The sequence below is a fragment of the Sus scrofa genome, chromosome 18, assembly GCF_054392235.1.
Source record: "Sus scrofa isolate SSC_HxYL_T2T_F1_AM1 chromosome 18, Sscrofa_HxYL_maternal_Yorkshire_Landrace_v2.0, whole genome shotgun sequence".
Lineage (NCBI taxonomy): Eukaryota > Metazoa > Chordata > Mammalia > Artiodactyla > Suidae > Sus > Sus scrofa.
The window spans coordinates 20068994-20088323 of record NC_139400.1 but is presented as its reverse complement, the minus strand read 5'-3'; the positions used below and the strand labels follow the sequence as shown (position 1 = coordinate 20088323).

Below are 19330 nucleotides of genomic sequence, written 5' to 3'. Positions count from 1 at the left end.
CAGTAGAACATATTTATCAAGAAAGCGTCATGTGTGAGGGGACCCATGCGTCTCAGCTTGTGTTGCTCAAGGATCAACTGTACACAGAATTAAAGAGAATAATATAATAACCTATCACCTTACTTCAATGCCTATCAGCACATAATCAATCTTATTCATGTACGCGCCTGTCTCCCAAACTGCATAATTTTAACGTGAATTCCAGATGACACCTACAGATGTATAGATCTGGTGTATTTCACCCCCAAATACGCCCCTCTGGCATAAGGATAATTTTGAGCTGAAAGCAGACACAGGATGGGCTCTCAGCCATTCTCTTCTCTTCCTGAAAACACTGTATATCCTCCTGTCGGAGCTGCCCTCCCCCACTTCCCATAGAAGGAAGAGAATGACACATCTTATCACCCAAGGCGCTGTGAAAGAGTCTACATAAATACATCTTTCGAACCAACCTTATCTACCACTGGTTTCCCAGTGTATTTGCCTTCCTGCAGTTTGCTGCCTCTTTCAAGTCCCTTTGCTTTGCCTTGTCACTTCTTTTTCACTTGTAACCTCTTTTGGAGAATGGTGTAAATGCCTCCAAGCCAAGCCATATCTTTGGGGGGTTTTCTCTTCTCTCTGTGAAGTCCCTTTAAGCAACACAAGACGTCCAGCAAGTAAATGTGTGTACCTGTTTTCCAATTAACCTGTTGTCAGTTAATTTTGCAAACTACACTGGAGAACCTATGAGAACAGAGGAAAATTTTCCTCCCCTTCAGAAATGTTTGATGTTCTCAGATGGTCTCTCTCCTTCTCTGTCTCTGTCTCTCTCTCCCTACGTCTCTCCCTCTCTCTGACCCTTCACTTTATTGTTGATGTTGAAGAACTCGGGTTCTGTCTATAGAATTCCCCATTTCTGTATTCGGCCCGTTGCACCTCCATCTTCTCCAATCTCCCCAGCCCTGCCCCCACCACCCTTGTTCTTCAGTTCTATGAATTTCCTATAAACTGGCAGATCTGGGGGCATGATCAGAATCACGTCTGAATTTTTTTCCCCAAAAAATGTTTATTGGTGGTAAAAATACACTCCCTATTGCACTGCATCAAGAGAAATGTAAAAAATTCACATTCTCTCTTTTTGTGATGTTAGTATTGATCTTTGGCTTCTGGAGCCATTGGCCTGATCGTTCATTATCAAGTTTCCCCTACATGTCACCTAATGGTTTTTGCAGCCATTGATGAGCCTCTCCTAGATCCGTTATTTCACTGAAGGATGTGTGACAATGTTGTAATTTTATTGGATCGTCTGTGTTTATAATCTTGAATTCTTCTTGCCATGTCATTTCTCTTGGAGGCAGGATAACTTTTTGTTTGCTGCGTAAAATATAAACTTATTCTAATTACACATAGTTCCAATGTTTTTAAAAAGATGTAATTTAGAGAGTAGAATAAGATGAGAGAAGCAGGATAGCCAATATAGGTGGTAAAAAATCTGGAGAGGAGTTACTGAATCTATTACTTTGCTCAATGCCATACCAATGCTTGGTGGTTTTGTTGTTGTTGTTGTTGTTGTTTTGGCTTTCTTAGGGTCACACTTGTGGTATAGGGAAGTTCCCAAATTAGGGATGAAATCAGAGCTAGAGCTGCTGGTCTACACCATAGCCACAGCCACACAGGATCCGAACAGCATCTGCAGCCTGCACTGTTGCTCACAGCAATGCCAAATCCTTAACCCACTGAACAAGGCCAGGGACTGAACTCTTATCCTCATGGATACCAGTCAGATTCTTAACCCACTGAACCACAGTAGGAACTCCCTGCTTTCCATTTCTAGCAAATGGATATTTACCAGTTTAAGGAACAAACTGGATTCATTCATTGTACAATTTAGGAAAAAAAAAAGTATACTTGAAGCTCTAAAGAGTTCTGAATCAAATATTCCAATAGCAAGCAAGACTTCAAATTGCATTTTTTATTACCAAATCTCCTCTGGAGTGATTCAGTTAAAATATTTATGAGCAATGAATAATGACTTGACGGTGATAAATAGCTATTTCTCTTAATGATTGATACTTAGGTGAAAGAAGGAAAATATTCTCAGGGGGTGAAGGGTGATTGGACCTCATGATTTGGACATGATTTTTTTTTTTCCTCTGCAACCCATTATAGGAAATCATGGTTCTGCAAGAGCTTTTGCTCTTCGCCCTATGAGGTAGGAATGGTGTAGGAGAGGGAGTCTGAAATAATGAAAAATTTTTAGAAAGATTTCCAAAGATGTCAGGTTACTCAAGGTGTAGAAACATTGAACACAGATCTTTTCAGCACCAGCCAGGTTCAAGGTCCTTTGCTGGCAAGTGGCTGTAATCAGTTGATTAAATTCAGCTTCTGACCCTCAATCTAAGGAGGAGACAATCACGATACAAAATATATGACACTGGAGTCTGGAAAGGAGAATACATGGGAAACAGGTATGTGAGGGAGCAGGGCTGCTCAAGGAAGACCTCACAGTTTCTAGGGCATCCAGTCCTTAAAGTCTGTTGCAGACAACACTTTACTATGATGATAACATTAAAAATAGGACAGAGCTGTTGTTCCCACGAGATGACTTTTCAGGCTGCAGAGTGGTTAGGAATACACATGATCATAAAGCTACGAACTGATTTTATCTTTTTAAAAATTAAGTGAATAATATAGAAAAATTTTCAGGAGGAGTTCCTGTCGTGGCTCCGCCATAATGAACCCGACGAGGAACCATGAGGATGTGGGTTTGATCCCTGGCCTCTTTCAATGGGTTAAGGATCTGGCGTTGCCAGGAGCTATGGTAGAGGTCGAAGATGCAGCTCAGATCCCGAGTTGCTGTGACTGTGGTGTAGGCGGATGGGTACAGCTCCAATTCAACTCCTAGCCTGGGAACTTCCACATGCCAGGGGTGCAGTCCTAAAAAGCAAAAAAAAAGGAAGAAAAAAGAAAAATTTTCAGGATTGGTAATAATTTTTTCCTTATAATTCTAAAAGCTTTTCCCCATTTTCTTGAAGCTTCCTGTATGACTGCTGAGAAGTCTGATTTTTTTCTTCTCCTTGGAAGCTTAGAGGGTGTCTTACTACTCATGTTCTATCTAAGCAGCGCCCCTTCTCTCTTGTTTGATCCCAAGTATGGGCACGTACACGTCCTCCTGTCCCCAACGGTGAGAGCTAAGCCTTAGCTGGCACATTTAACAAATCTTTACTAAATGCTTAACGATTTCAGGATGGAATTGCAACATATATTGCTATTGTTGTGCACAAGGCTAAATAATAATTATTATTATAATGTATTGTTATTATTATCATTATTGGCTGCAGCATGCAGCAGCTTGATGTGAGATCTCAGCTCACAGATCAGGGATTGAACCCACGCTGCAGCGCTGAAAGTTCTAAGTCCTAACCGCTAGACCCCCAGGGAACTCCCACAGCTTAATTTTTTTTGTATGTATCTTCCTTAACCCACAGCAACTATTCGATTTACACTTCTCACCACAATAGCCATTACACCCCTTTTCTGACAACCCATTTTTTCCATTATGATGTATTTTCACTCAAAAACATCCTAAACAAATATTCTATCAGGAGCAATATTTTGACATTACCATGTCGAAGACCCACTGGCTAATTTAATTAGCTCACAGTTTGTAGTTAAAGAATACCATGTGGGAGTTCCCGTCGTGGCGCAGTGGTTAACGAATCCAACTAGGAACCATGAGGTTGCGGGTTTGGTCCCTGCCCTTGCTCAGTGGGTTAAGGATCCGGCGTTGCCGTGAGCTGTGGTGTAGGTTGCAGACGCGGCTTGGATCCCGAGTTGCTGTGGCTCTGGCGTAGGCCGGTGGCTACAGCTCCGATTGGACCCCTAGCCTGGGAACCTCCATATGCCTTGGGAGCGGCCCAAGAAATAGCAACAACAACAACAACAAAAGACAAAAAAAAAAAAAAGAATACCATGTGAAACAAATCCAAACTGTGGGCTGTGTTTGTGTATTGCATGTGATTTCATGTGCATTAAAGGTAAGAGATCCTTCAGTCTATTTTGAAGTGCTTTTCTGTTCAGCCTTCATTTTGTCCGACAGGGATTTTTGTGTCGAAACTTTATTTTTAAAAGGATTTTGAGTGCAAAGTAGTATGAGCCTCTAAAAGTTTCTAATACTGATGGGGGAAAAAATGGTACAGAAAGGAGAATAAAAGAACAAGAATGCTAACCATGGAACCAAAAGGTATATGGTAAAAAGCACGAGAAGGTAGAAAAAATAAAACCCTTAAACTGCTTTTTTTTTTTTTTTTTTTTTTTTGGTCTTTTTGCCTTTTTAGGGCCACTCCCTCAGCATATGGAGGTTCCCAGGCTAGGGATCTAATCGGAGCTACAGCTGCTGGCCTACACCACAGCCACAGCAACTCAGGATCCAAGCCGCGTCTGCAGCCTACACCACAGCTCACAGCAATGCTGGATCCTTCATCCACTGAACAAGGCCAGGGAACGAACCCGCAACCTCATGGTTCCTAGTCAGATTCGTTAACCACTGCGCCACGACGGGAACTCCCTCTCAAACTGTTTTTAAGGGAGAGCTCAATATATTGTGTGTAGAATTTTTGCAGATTATGGAAAGATAGATTAAAAATTCTGAGTCAGGGGAGTTCCCATCGTGGCGCAGTGGTTAACGAATCCGACTAGGAACCATGAGATTGCGGGTTCGGTCCCTGCCCCTTGCTCAGTGGGTTAAGGATCCGGCGTTGCCGTGAGCTGTGGTGTAGGTTGCAGACGCGGCTCGGATCCCACGTTGCTGTGGCTCTGGCGTAGGCCGGTGGCTACAGCTCCGATTGGACCCTTAGCCTGGGAACCTCCATATGCCGCGGGAGCGGCCCAAGAAATAGCAACAACAACAACAACAACAACAACAAAAGACAAAAAGACAAAAAGACAAAAAAAAAAAAAAAATTCTGAGTCAGTCACAAACGCTGGGAAATTGATCATGTCCACACAAGGAGCTTCTTGTAGCGTTAGTCTTAAGAAGGAAGAGATTATTATCAGAGCATCTCACTCTGACCTTGAACGTCTGTCTGAAAGTCCACCAGTGCTCTCCTCGGTACCAACTCAGAAAGACTCCATGCTTCTCCTCCAGAGGCCACCACCAGGTCTTTAATTCATCCTTTGACAAGTACGGTAAACCTTCATTACATTTCACTGTATGTGCAAATAATGTGTAGATACTTTCAAATTGTTTTTTATTATTTATACACATATATTTGTATTATTTAGTCATATTTTTCTGCAAATATTACACAAGATCTCAGGTTGCAGTTTAAGGCATCACAGTTTTTCCTTTTAAAATGAATGGAAGAAAAGTTATTGAGGAGTTCCTGCTGTGGCTCCGTGGGGCCGAAACCTGACTAGTATCCATGAGGATGCGGGTTCAATCCCTGGCCTCGCTCAGTGGGTTACGGATTCGGCGTTGCAGTGGCTGCGGTATAGGCCCACAGCTACAGCTCCATTTCAACTCCTAGCCTGGGAACTTCCATAAGTGGCACAAGTGGCCCTAAAAAAGCAAAAAAATAAAAAATAATAAATTAATAAATAAATAAATAAATAAAGTTATTGAAAACTGATTTTGAGTTAGCGTCAGTGTTTAGAGGAATGAATTAAAGATGTTAAATAAAAGGATAGTCAGGAACGGCGTTTCTCATACTCCACAGGTCCCAATCTCAGTTGGGGTCTTGAACTAGGAATTCCTGAGCCTGCCCATCTGCCAGACTGCAGGGCGAGTCTCCTGCCCCTTAAGGGAGTGGCCCAGTTTTGTATTTTTTTCTTCATTTTTGGCCACCCCACAGCATATGAAATTCCCAGGCCAGGGATCAGATCTGAGGCAACCTAAGCCTCAGTTATGGCAACACCGGATCCTTAACCCTCTGTACCAGGCCAGGGATCAGAACCTGCATCCCAGAGCTTCCAAACTGCCTCTGATCCCATTGCCCAACGGTGGGGAAACTCCAGTGCCCAAATAATTATTGTCCACATTAGATACTTTCAACAGTGAAAAGGGAGCTATTAATAATTACATCAGGAAAACTGGTGTCCAGTGAGACTGCCCCAGGCAGATGGGGGATGTCTGGTCACTGTAACGGGAGCCTCTCCTTTGCCCAGTCAGTGATGTGCTTGTACACGGCTACCCAGCTCGGGACGTAAACTAGGATAGTGTCCATTTATGTGTGTGCTTCTTTCCATGGCGTAAATATTCTGAATCTGGCCGATTTATTTTTCTTTCTTTCTTTCTGAATATGGCAAATTTATTTTCCTTTCTTTCTTTCTTTCTTTTTTTTTCTTTTGCTATTTTAGGGACCCACCCATGGCATATGGAGATTTTCTGGCTAGGGGTCAAATCAGAGCTGTAGGCACAGCAACGCAGGATCCGAGCAGCATCTGCAACCTATACCATAGCTCACAGCAATGCCAGATCCTTTACCCACTGAGTGAGGCCAGGGATTGAACCCATATCCTCATGGATGCTAGTCGGGTTTGCTAACCGCTGAGCCACGACCGGAACTCCTGTACACATTTCTACTTTTTAATTAATTAATTAATTTATTTATTATTATTTTTTGTCTTTTGTCTTTCTAAGGCCACACCTGAGGCATATGGAGGTTCCCAGGCTAGGAGTCTAATAGGAGCTATAGCTGCCGGCATACACCACAGCCACAGCAAAGCCAGATCCTTACTTAACCCACTGGGCGAGGCCAGGGATCAAACTCACATCCTCATGGATCCTAGTCAGGTTCATTAACCACTGAGCCATGAAGGGAACTCCCTGAATATGGCCAGTTTTAAGCTACTAATTTTTTTTTCTTTGTGACTGCGGCATATGGAAGTTCCCAGGCCAGGGATCAAACCTTCACAGCAGCAACCTGAGGCTGCTAAAGTGACAAGATCAGAACCTTAACTGCTGCACTACAAGGAAACCCCTCTCCTTATCTTTTTATCCTGTTACTAATAGAACCTCACTCCTCTGAGGTTGGAAGGATGCATGTGTAAACTGAATGCAGTGAAATGAATGCGCTAAGAGGAGGTTTCCCAGCTTTCCCACGGTGAAGCTTGGTGTGGCTCTGTAACAGCATGATGCATGCCAGTGGTGGTGAGTGCTGAGCTTCTGTGTTACCTGCTGAAAATTGCTCATTCCTCGCTCTCTCTCTCTCTCTCTTTTTTTTTTTTTTTTTTTTTTTTTTTTTTTTTTTTTTTTTTTTTTTGCTTTTTAGGGTTGCATCCGCAGCATATGGAAGTTCTCAGGCTAGGGTTCTAATCCAAGCTACAGCTGCCAGCCTACACCACAGCCACACCAACGGCGGATCCGAGCCACGTCTTTGACGTACACCACAGCCCACGGCAACACCAGATCTTTAACCTGATCAAGGGCAGGGATCGAACCCACATCCTCATGGATACTAGTCAGGTTTGTAACCACTGAGCCACAATGAGAACTCCAACCATTCTTCTCTTTCCCAAATGAAAACATGATGCTTGTGGGTCAGATCTAGCCATGTAGATGAGGACAACATTTTAAGGGATGGCAGAATAACAAGCTGGAACATTTTGTCACCTTCAATGACTAAGAAGCAGAGCTGTGGACCCACCCCACCCTGGGACAAATACATGAAAGAGAAATAAACTTGATACTGTTTGAGCCACAGAAATTTTCATACCAGCTTAGCCCACTACTTTAATTAATACACATTTGAAAGTTTGTCAATATAGTTTTTTTCCCATTAAATTTTGTTATGATGGAATCATAGGCAATTGTTAAAAGTGGCTTTAGGGCATACCCTGGTGGCACGGCAGGTTATGGATCCATTGTTGTCACTGCTGTGGTTTGGGTTCGATTCCTGACACAGGAACTTCTGCACGCCTGTGCACAGGGGGAAAAAAAAAGTGGCTTTATAAATTTATAGATGTCTACATATATTGTTGGGTTTCATGGTTTGCTTGCTACAACAAACTACCACAGGCTTAACAGGATGGCGTAAAGAATAGAAATTTACTTCTCACAGTTTGGGAGACTGGAAAGTCCAAGATCAAGATTCCAGCCAATTAAGTTTCTGATGAGAGGTGTCTTCCTGGCTTGCACATGGCCACATTTCTAGGTATTCACAATGGCTTTTCCTTGGTATGTATGCTTGGGGAGATAGAGACAGAGAAAGCAGAGGGTCACAAAAAAGCACTTTTTTTTTCTTTTTTTAGGGATGCACCTGTGGCATATGGAAGTTCCCAGGTTAGGGGTTGAATCAGAGCCACAGCCATAGCAATGCCAGATCTGAGCTGCGTCTGGGACCTAGACCTCAGCTCATAGCAATGCTGGATCCTTAACCCACTGAGCGAAGCCAGGGGTCAAACACGCATCCTCATGGATGCTAGTCAGACTCACTTCCACTGCGCCACAATGGGAACTCCCTGGTCTCTCCAATTTTATCAGATTAGGACTCTACACTTATGATTTTATTTAACCTTAATTAACTCCTAAAATCCCTGCATTCAAATACAGTCACGTCTGGGGACAGGGCTTCAATGTGTGTACTTGACGGCAGACACAATTCAGGCCATAGCATTGAATTTTAAAAATTACTAAAATCATAAATCTTGTGATTCCAACTGTTTAAAATTATATAAATGTGGGTGTGTATGTAAAGCTATGTTTACACAGAAAGCTCCCCCAGTGGCAATGAACTCTGTAGGTGGGCTTAGCAAGGCAATGACAGGCATCTTTGGGCTACATTAAGAACCAATTATAGGAGTTCCCTAGTGATTCAGAGGATTAAGGATCTGAAGAATCTGGCATTGTCGCTACCATAGTGGAGTTTGATCTCTAGCCCTAGAACTTCTGCATGCCATGAGCATGGCCAAAAAAGAACAAATTATAGAACAGAAAAGCAGGCATATCTAAAAGTAATGATGTCTATTGTCACCATAAAAGCAAATGAAATCTATACAACAAATGAAGATTGGTTTCAAATAAGGAAAATTAAAGTTAAAAAAAAAAAAAAAAACCAGGAGTTCTCATCGTTGCTCAGTGGCTAACGAATCCGACTAGGAACCGTGAGGTTTTGGGTTGGATCCCTGGCCTTGTTCAGTGTGTTAAGGACCCGGTGTTGCCATGAGCTGTGGTGTAGGTCGAAGATGCGGCTCGGATCTGGTGTTGCTGTGGCTGTGGTGAAGACCAGCAGCTCCAGCTCTGATTAGACCCCTAGCCTGGGAACCTCCATATGCTGCAGGTGCGGCCCTAGAAAAGGCAAAAAGGCAAAACAAACAAACAAACAAACCCAGGGAGTTCCCATTGTGGCTCAGCGGAAACAAATCCACCTAGTATCCATGAGGATGCAGTTCGATCCCCAGACCTCGCTCAGTGGGTCAGGAATCCGGTATTGCCACAAGCTGTGGTGTAGGTCACAGAAGTGCTTTGGATCCCTAGTTGCTGTGGTTGTGGCTGGCAGCTATAGCTCCCATTTGACCCCTAGCCTCCCCTAGCCTGGGAACTTCCACATGCTGTGGGTGCAGCCGTAAAAAGCAACAAACCAAACCAAACCAAACCAAACCAAACCAAAAAACCCAATGTGATATTTTTTATTTTATTTTATTTTATTTTTTTGCTATTTCTTGGGCCGCTCCCGCGGCATGTGGAGGTTCCCAGGCTAGGGGTTGAATCGGAGCTGTAGCTGCCAGCCTATGCCAGAGCCACAGCAACGCGGGATCTGAGCCGCGTCTGCAACCTACACCACAGCTCAAGGCAACGCCGGATCGTTAACCCACTGAGCCAGGGCAGGGACCGAACCCGCAACCTCATGGTTCCTAGTTGGATTCGTTAACCACTGCGCCACGACGGGAACTCCCCAGTGTGATATTTTTTAAAAACTAGAAATGTGTACAGGAGTTCCCATCGTGGCTCAGTGGTTAGTAAACCCTAATAGCATCCGTGAGGATGCAGGTTAGATCCCTGGCCTTGCTTAATGGGTTAAGGATCCGGCATTGCTGTGAGATATGGTGTAGGTCGCAGATGCATCTTGGATCCTGCTTTGCTGTGGCTGTGGTGTATGCCATCAGCTACAGCTCCAATTGGACTCCTAGCCTGGGAACCTCCATATGCCACAGGTGTGGCCCTAAAAAGACAAAAAGACCAAAAAAAAAAAAAAAGAAGAAAGAAAGACGGACAAAAAGAAATCTGTACAATGAATTCTACTATCAGGTGAAATCTTTCTTTCTTTTTTTCCTTTTTAGGGCGGCACCTACCTTATGGAGGTTCCCAGGCTAGGGGTCAAATCAGAGCTGGAGCTATCAGCCACAGCCACAGCCACACAGGATCCTAGCCACATCTGTGACCTACACCACAGCTCATGGCAATAACAGATCCTTAACCCACTGAGTGAGGTCAGGGATCGAACCTGCAACCTCATGGTTACTAATCAGATTCATTTCCACTGTGCCACAACAGGAACTCCTGAAATAGTTCTTGAAAAGTAGAAATTGCTTCTGCTTTTGCTGTGCTTTATATTGAGTTGTTCATGGATAAAGTTTTTAAAAATTATTTCTTAAGATTAAACTGTATCATCTTTTTCAGAGTCCTTTCAGACTGATGCTTAGATTCAGTCACTCATTTCTCACAAAGGGTCATGGATCTCCTCATTCTCCTTACAGTTCCTAGTTGTTCTACTTTGCTTTTCCTTGTCTTGTTATCTGCAATAGTTGTTATTTTTTTCCTTTTATTCAGTTTCCCTTCATTTGTTCCCTTATTATCTTCCTTATTCTTATCCTTTCTTTTTCTTGGTCTTCTTCTTGACTTACTCTTGATCTATTGAGTTTTTCATTGCTTTTCCCTTCTTTTTCCCTTCTGCAACCTCTAACTTCATAATAAAACTCTATACACAAAAATGGACACATAGATCAGTGGAACAGGATATAAAGTCCAGAAGTAAACCACTGTACTTATGGTCAACTAATCTAAACAAAGGAGGCAAGAAAATACAATGGAGAAAAGAATCTCTTAAATAAGTGGTGCTGGAAAAACTAGACAACTGCAGGTTAAAAAATGAAATTATAACATTTTTAATAACTTATACAAAAAAACCTCAAAATGGATTAAAGACCTAAATCAAAAACTAGATATTAAACAACTCCTAGAGGAAAACATAGGCAAAACACTCTTTGACATAAATTGCAGCAGTAACTTTCTGGCTCTGTCTCCTGGAGTAATGAAAATAAAAGCAAAAATAAACAAATAGGATATAATTAAACTTAAAAGCTTTTGCACAGCAAAGGAAGCCATAAACAAAATTAAAAGACAACCTGCAGACTGGTAGAAAATATTTGCAAATGATGTGACTGGCATAGGAGTAATCTCCAAAATATACTGGCTTATATATCCTAATACAAAAAAAAAGACCCAATCAAAAAATAAGCAAATAGACATTTCTCCAAAAAAGAAACCGACAGACATATGAAAAGATGCTCGACATAATGAATTATTAGAGAAGTGCAAATCAAAACCAAAATGAGGTATCACCTCATATCTATCAGAATGGTCATTATCAAAAAGTCTACAAATAATAACTCCTGGAAGGGTTGTGGAGAAAAGGGAACCCTTTTATCCTGTGTGTGGGAATGTAAATTGGTACAGCCACTATTGAGAACAGTATAGAGGTTCCTTAAAAAGCTAAAAATAAGGAGTTCCTGTCATTGCTCAGCAGGTAATGAACCTGACTAGTATCCATGGGGACATGGGTTTGATCCCTGGCCTTGCTCAGTGGGTTAAGGATCTGGTCTTGCCATGAGCTGTGGAATAGATTACAGATGCAGCTTGGATCTGGCATTGCTATGGTTGTGGTGTAGGCCAACAGCTACAGTTCTGACTCGACCCCTAGACTGGGAACCTCAATATGCCACAAGTGCAACCATAAAAAAAACAAAAAAACAAACAAAACTAAAAATGAGAGTTACCATATGATCCAGCAGTCCCACATCTGGGTGTATATCCAGAAAAGATGAAAACTATAATTTGAAAAGATTCATTTACTCCAGTGTTCATAGCAGCATTATATACAATAGCCAAGACATGGAGCAACCTAAGACTTCATGGATAGATGACTGGATAAAGAAGATGTGATACATATGTAAAATAGAATATTACTCAGCCATAAAAATAATGAAATAATGCTATTTGTAGCAACATGGATAGACCTAGAGAGATCATCATACTAAGTGAAATAAGTCAGAGAAAGACAAATACCATATGCTATCATTTATATGTGGAATCTTAAAAAAAGTTACAAATGAACTTATTTACAAAACAGAAGTATACTCACAGACATAGAAACCAAAGGGAAAATGAGGGGGAGGGATAAATTAGGAGTTTGGGATTAAGAGATACACACGACTATATATAAATAGATAAAAAAGACTTACTATATAGCATAGGGAATTATATTCAATATCTTATAATAACCTATAAAGGAGAAGAATCAAAAAAAGCATATATATATAATGTAACTGAGTCATTTTGCTGTACACCTGAAAGTAATACAGCAGTGTAAATCAACAACAAGAAAAAAAAATTAAAAGTGCCCTCACAGAGCAGACAGAGTATTAAAATGTGGAGCTTCTCTCTGCCCCTAGGTAGCCCCAGAATAGTTTGCTCAGGTATTGTTCCCAGTTCTTAGGTTGACCCACTCCAATTGCTGAGAAAGGTAGCTAAGTTGACGGGCACCTCATTCATTTTATAGCCCTCTTCATTACTCCTTTCCTTCAAACAAGGGAATAAATATGTCCCTTCTATCACTCTCTAGCTTTTACATGGCTTTTTTCCTACTGCATGTAACATTCTGATAACATTATTTATCTGGAAGAAAAACAGGATTGGGGAAGGGAGGTGTTGAGGGAAGAGGAAAATCACCTGCAAATATCTGCCCTGGACTTTACTTACTCTTCTGCAGATGGTTCACAAGAGCAAAATATTTGAGGAAAGGAGCTATAATTGAGGCAAACATAGGAAAGGAATAGAGGATGAGAGGACTAAAGCAAGAGGAAGCAAGTTCTAGATTTTTGGCTCTCATGAAATTTGTGAGATATTAAAGGAATACAGAAGAGTAGAAATGGTTCTTAGCCTCAAGGAGTTATAATCTAGTAGGAGAATTAATATGCCTTTTGTTTTGGGTGTCCCCAAGATCACCCTTAGGTTTTTGATTTGGTAGAAGTACTCACAAATTTCAGGAAGCTTCTTTACTCCCAGTTACAGTTTATTACAGTAGAAGGACACAGATTGGAATCAGCGAAGGTGAAAGGTGCATAGGCAAAGTCCTGGAGAAACCAGGAGCAAGATTCCAGTTGTCCTTTCCTAGTGTAGTCCCACATTCAGCCTTAATTCTCCCAATAGCAATGTAATAACAATAGAGGTTGCTCACCTGGGAAATTCCCCCAAGACCTGATAGCCAGGATTTTAATTGAGGGTTAGTTGCAAAGATATGCTGCTCCTGTGACTTCTTCCTCTCTAGCCCCTCACCAGTCAAATTGACACAGCCTGGCCCAGGGCCTTGGGTATGCCAAAACTGGTGTTTGCTTTGTTCGTGTGAACTATTAGATCAAACTGACAGTGTGAGAAGTTACCATTGTGGCTCAGTGGTAATGAACCCAACTAGTATCCAAGAGGACTCGGGTTCGACCCCTAATCCCACTCAGTGGGTTAAGGATCCAGTGTTGCTGTGAGCTGTGGTGTAGGTTGCAGATGTGGCTCAGATCCTGAGAGTTGCTGTGGCTGTGGTATAGACTAGCAGCTGTAGCTCTGATTTGACCCCTAGCCTGGGAATTTCCTTATGCTGAGTGTGCAGCTCTAAAAACAAACCAAAAACAACAACAACAACAAAAAACCTGACAGAGTGTGGCCCAAAGATTCTCTCACTAGATAGGATAAAGGTTTAGCGGTCATCTCCCAGGAGTTATTCAAGGACCAGTTCTCTCTTTGGAATGTGTAGGGCTGTGTAACCCACCTTTATTGAGTTAACCCTTTCGCCTTCCCAAGTGGTATGTACACTATAAACATTTTTTTAAATAACTGAAATTAAAAATTTTCTGATGACATAAACTAAATCTAGTCATATTCTCAGTTACTTTTGGTTTTGTTTCCATTTTGGTTTTGGTCATCATTTCGGGCTTTAAATAAGTTAATGTAGTATTCATTTTCCCTTCTGTCTACAGCCAGTTTGAAGATCTAAAGGTGTAATAGGGCAATGGCATATGTGGGAGAGACCTGGATCCTTGGGCATCCTTGGTTTATGGTGGCATGCACAGAATGGACCTTGCCTCCATCAGTTCTCTACTCCTGGCCTCTCTGTGGAAGTCACTGGCATAATCCAGGACAGTCTTTGGTCCCTGGACACTGTATCCTCCTTGTCCTAACATTGAAGCCTCAACTCATCTAAGCCTCTGGTCTACTACTGAAGGTACAGCTATTTCTTCCTTGTTCCTCTAAAGGTACAGGAGATTAAGAGAAGGGGTTATGTCCAACCCTTCTTGTCCAAACCTGTGTCACAACCTCTGTGAGAGTCCTACTCAAAGATGTTTTTGTTAAACTTCCCTGGAAATTCAAGAATTTCTATCCAGGGAGTTGTCTGATGGTCTAGCAGGGTTAAGGCACCTGTGTTCTCACCACTGTGGCTCTGGTTGCCTCTGTGTGGCGCAGGTTCAGTCCCTGGTCCAGGAACTTCCAAATACTGCCTGTGTGGCAAAAAAGAAAAAAATTTAAGAGAGAGAGAGAGCCTGAAATAAATGTTGCAACTCATTAAAAAAAAAAAGAATTTCCGTCAATTGCTACCTTTTAAGGGGTGGAAAGGAGGAATCTTCACGAGCGTCTAATGATCCTTCTCTCCTTGCAGACTCTCTTCTCTTCTAGCACAGGCAAACCAGAGTTCCTCTCTCACAGGTGGTGGTAGAGGTGGTGCTGGGTAGTTTAGAAAATAACAAGTCATCCCGAGTTTCCATTGTGGCCCAGTGGTTAACGAATCTGACTAGGAACCATGAGGTTGTGGGTTCGATCCCTGGCCTTGCTTAGTGGGTTAAGGATCCAGTGTTGATGTGAGCTGTGGTGTAGGTCGCAGATGTGGCTCAGATCTGGCATTGCTGTGGCTCTGGATAGGCCGGTGGCTACAGCTCTGATTGGACCCCTAGCCTGGGAACCTCCATATGCCGCGGGAAGTGGCCCTAGAAAAGGAAAAAAAAAAAGAAAATAGCAAGTCATCCGGTGAGGCTGAAGCTTAGAATGAGAATGGGAAAGAGGTGACCAGGGCAGGAAGATCAGATAGGGGTATCAGACAGGGATGAAATTGGGGAGAGTCTTGGATGCAGTGGGAGCCATAGTAATTATAGAAAAGGAGAGGGATAGAGAAAGCTGTAATTAAGGAAGGATTATCTAAAATAGTGGATCTCTGTGAAGTATTTTTGCAATATACTTGGGAGGATGATATCTAGGTAAGATAATCACATGATTAAAAAGACTTCAACATTTTCATTTTCTGGACTTAAAAAAACCCAGAAGCCATATATATTTGAACAAAGTAAAACATATGATTGTTTTAATTACCTGAGACTAGGAAATCTAAGAATATGGAAGATAGTTTTCTTTGAAACTGGATTATCCATGATGATTTGAGAAACTAAACTAGTAGGCTGTATCAGATTGCACAGCATTCTTTCAAAACAAGGCTCTCAATTTACCTCTCTTTTCTTCACCACCATCATCTGAGGGACTAAAAGGCACTTGTCTCTTAGTCTACTTGAATCCTGTATACCACCTCTGTAATGAAATATTAACACGTTAAAAGCACTAGTTTATAACACAGAATTTGCTTTCCTATTACATGAAGATTTTCAAAGTACAGCTACCATAACAGGGTACAGAGCGAAGGGCATTTCAAAACAAAGGGAAAAGCTTGTGCAAAGTGGGTAAGAGTTAAAATTGCTAGAGCATAAAGTATGAGAGTAGTGGGAGCTTCAGCTTGAGAGGTGTATAGGGATGAAATCGTTGAGGGACAATAAGTGGGTTAAGAAATTTGTTTCTTTAAGGGTGGTCCTGGACCATCCACATCACAATCAGGAGATCCTGCTAAAACTGAATCTGGGGAGGGGCTCAAGAACCAGCTTTTAAGTAAATGTGGCAGGCGATTTTTATGCAAACTAAGGTTTAAGAAACAACTATACAAGATAAATAGCCCTTGAATGTCATTAAGAATGAAAATGACACTCTGGAAGCCACTGGAGATTGGATTTAAGAAACTGGGAAAGAGCCTGCTAGGAGAGGAATATTTTGGGAAAGGTAAGGTCATGAGGGAGAGCTGAGTTGCCTAGAGTTTGCTCTCCCCCATTGTCATCGCTTCTTCCAGGATCATTTCAATTTTAACAAAGCCTTTTCTGACCCCATCCCACTCTCAAAGATTCAGCATCACTTCATGTGTTCCTAAAAAATGGCACTTCCATATAATTTTTTTCCCATAATTGTGTTCAAAAGCTTTGTTTCTCCCACCCTGTTTCTATACTTCAAAATCCTTAAAAGCTTAGCCACTTTAGAGTGAAAAATGTGTGCGACTTCTAAAATGTGTGTGTGTGTGTGTGTGTGTGTGTGTTGGGAGGGAGGGCTTCGGGTGGGTGGCTGGAAAAGAATATTTTAGAATTATTTGGACATTAGTATTAACATTTATTTTTATTCCTTGTAATAAAAAAAACCACTTTTGAACAGTCTTTATGTATTAATTCTTTGGAGAATAAACCATGTTTATTCACTTGAAAAGCAAATCACTGACTTTAAAAATTGATTTCACCTTTTTCATTGGGGAAATCCTTTAAAATTTCCCGACTTGCAAGAGAACTTCCCCTCTTAACAATTCATGCTCATAATTCATCATACTCAATTCATGTGGCAAAATATATGCTGCCTGCACAATATCTTTTTTACGCAACATTTTTCCATTTTTAAAATTTTTTCCTTGTTTGCTCTTCACAATCTCCACTTCGACTCTCCCAACATATTTACTTCCCCTACAGGAGCCCATCTTCAGTAGCAGAACGGGAGTTTTCGAAGCAGTTACTTAATTAAAAGCGTCGGTAGACAAAGTGAAGCTCCGCCCCATAGGTGGGGCTAACACAGGCGGACCGAATTAGGTGGTTGATCGTTAACAAATGAGCCCTTAATCTTTTCAGAGGAGCTAAACACACACAAAGGCCCAATCAGAGGCCGTGGTTCCAGGAGTTGGGGGGAGGGGCTGGGCAAGAGCCCTCCCACCTCCTAGCCTCCCGCCGCGGCTGTCGGAGCCTCGCGGGCTTGGGAAGGCCCCGCCCCCCGGCCAGGCGCGGCGGCTATTGGGTGGCGCGCTGCTCGCCGACGTCTCGGTTGCTGGGAGAGGGAGGGAGGGGGCGGGGCCTGAGGTGGGCCAGGGGGCCCGAAAGAAAGGCGGGGAGGCGAGGGCGGGCTGGGCGGATTCGACGAGCGCCGCGGCGGTTGGCGAAGCGGATGGGGCGCAGCCTCCCCGGTGCGAGGAGCAGTCCCCGCTGACAGATCCCCTTCTTCCGGCCGCGCCACCCGGGAGGCGGATCCCTGGGGCCTGAGAAGGCTTCCTTGGCCCGGGCCTCCCTCCCTCCCTCCCTCTCCTGCGGGTCACCCTAGCGGCCTGGGAGGAGGAGGAGGAGGAGGCGGTGGAGGAGGAGGTCGTCGGGGGCGGTGGGCAGAGACCGCGCTCCTCCTTTCCCGGCGGCGGCGGCGGCGGCGGCGGCGGGGGCAGGACAATGGAGGTGGCTGTGGAGAAGGCGGCGACGGCGGCCGCAGCGGCTTCGGTGGCGGCCGCCGGGGGGCCCTCGGCTGCGCCGAGCGGGGAGAACGAGGCCGAGAGTCGGCAGGGCCCCGACTCGGAGCGCGGAAGCGAGGCGGCCCGGCTCAACCTGTTGGACACTTGCGCCGTGTGCCACCAGAACATCCAGAGCCGGGCGCCCAAGCTGCTGCCCTGCCTGCACTCGTTCTGCCAGCGCTGTCTGCCCGCGCCCCAGCGCTACCTCATGCTGCCCGCGCCCATGCTGGGCTCCGGCGAGACCCCGCCGCCGGTCCCCGCCCCCGGCTCGCCGGTCAGCGGCTCCTCGCCGTTCGCTACCCAAGGTGAGAGCCGGCCGCGGAGGCGGGGGGCTGGGGAACGCGGGGAGGGACCCCGGGAGGCCGGCGCCCCGGTGCGTCGCGGCGACCCGCTGTCATGTCGCCGCCGCTCGGGGTGCGCGGCGGGGGAGGGGCGGAGAGGGTCTGTGCTGGCGGCGGTGACATGGAGGGCCCGCGCGCTCTGCGGCGTGCCGCGCGCCCCGTGAGCAACTTCCACCGGCGCCGCGGACTCCAGCGCTGCTGCTGCTTCTGCTGCTCCTGCTCCCCAGCTTTCTCCTCCCGGGGTGCCTGGCTGGTGCGACCCGCACTTTTGAAAACCCCTGTCGGAGTCTGCTGCAGACTGTTTGTCGGGTCCCTTGCCGACTGCATCTAGTTAACTGCTACCCTTGGCCTCCCCAAAGCTTTGTCCAGGTCCATATGATCCTAATCATCTCGTATATACCCACGTTATTTGAGCCGGAGGGGGGAAAGGAAGGGATGAAGATGAAGTGATAGTGACTTTCTTTGATGATTGATTACACATCGGATGCCGTCTATTTTTTGTCTTGAATGTTTTGGGTTATTTTCCTTAATGAGCCCCCAATTCTCTCGTCTCTGATGGGGACAAAGGAACTGAGAGACGATGTTTTGTTGTCCTCTGTCGGAGATTTTATTTTAAGACAGTAAATGGTAAAGAGAAATAGAACAAAGTGATTTGGGGTGCAGTATTTTCTTGTATTTTGTAGACAGCACCTGGAAATGTTGAAGTTACTGTTCTCTTTGTGGTGTTTGTTACTGTATAATGAGACTTTTGACAGGTAGCTCCCATTGCTAACATGAACACTTAAAGTAAGTACGGTAAATTGTTTCTAGCAGAGTAATTGAGGTTTTTAAATGTTCATATTGCAAATATTTGAGCCCTTCCTTTTAAAAATACAAGGTAACTAATTCATTTTTAATATATACTGCCTTTTTAAAAGTGACTAGTTTATTTAATTCGAGATAAAAAGCTAATAAGTAATTGAGCTAGGTCAAAGAACATATGAAATTGATGCCTAAAATAGATTTTAGTGTTAGACTTTTGATTTAATTATTTGTTAGGAAAAGAATCTAGTTTGAGGAAGACAGTTTTCCGTGGGTCTTGCTAGGGGAGTCTTGCTAGGGGAGGTGCTGACTCCCCTTTGTTTCTGTTTT

The 19330-nt window shown here is 43.7% G+C and overlaps 1 protein-coding gene and 1 long non-coding RNA gene across 6 annotated transcripts in view; both read left to right on the top strand.

Moving 5' to 3' along the window:
- LOC146394915 (uncharacterized) overlaps positions 1–14468 on the top strand; it is a 234253-nt gene extending 219785 nt beyond the window's left edge. For both annotated transcript variants that reach the window (XR_014833697.1, XR_014833698.1), the window contains exon 4: positions 14224–14468. This is a non-coding gene — a long non-coding RNA (uncharacterized LOC146394915). The remainder of the gene's footprint in view (positions 1–14223) is intronic.
- Positions 14469–17489: 3021 nt separating this feature from the next.
- TRIM24 (tripartite motif containing 24) overlaps positions 17490–19330 on the top strand; it is a 96261-nt gene continuing 94420 nt past the window's right edge. For all 4 annotated transcript variants that reach the window (XM_021079189.2, XM_021079187.2, XM_021079188.2 and 1 more), the window contains exon 1: positions 17490–18163. In XM_021079189.2, the coding sequence (XP_020934848.1) occupies positions 17800–18163 (364 nt within the window). In that variant the 5' untranslated portion in view covers positions 17490–17799. The remainder of the gene's footprint in view (positions 18164–19330) is intronic.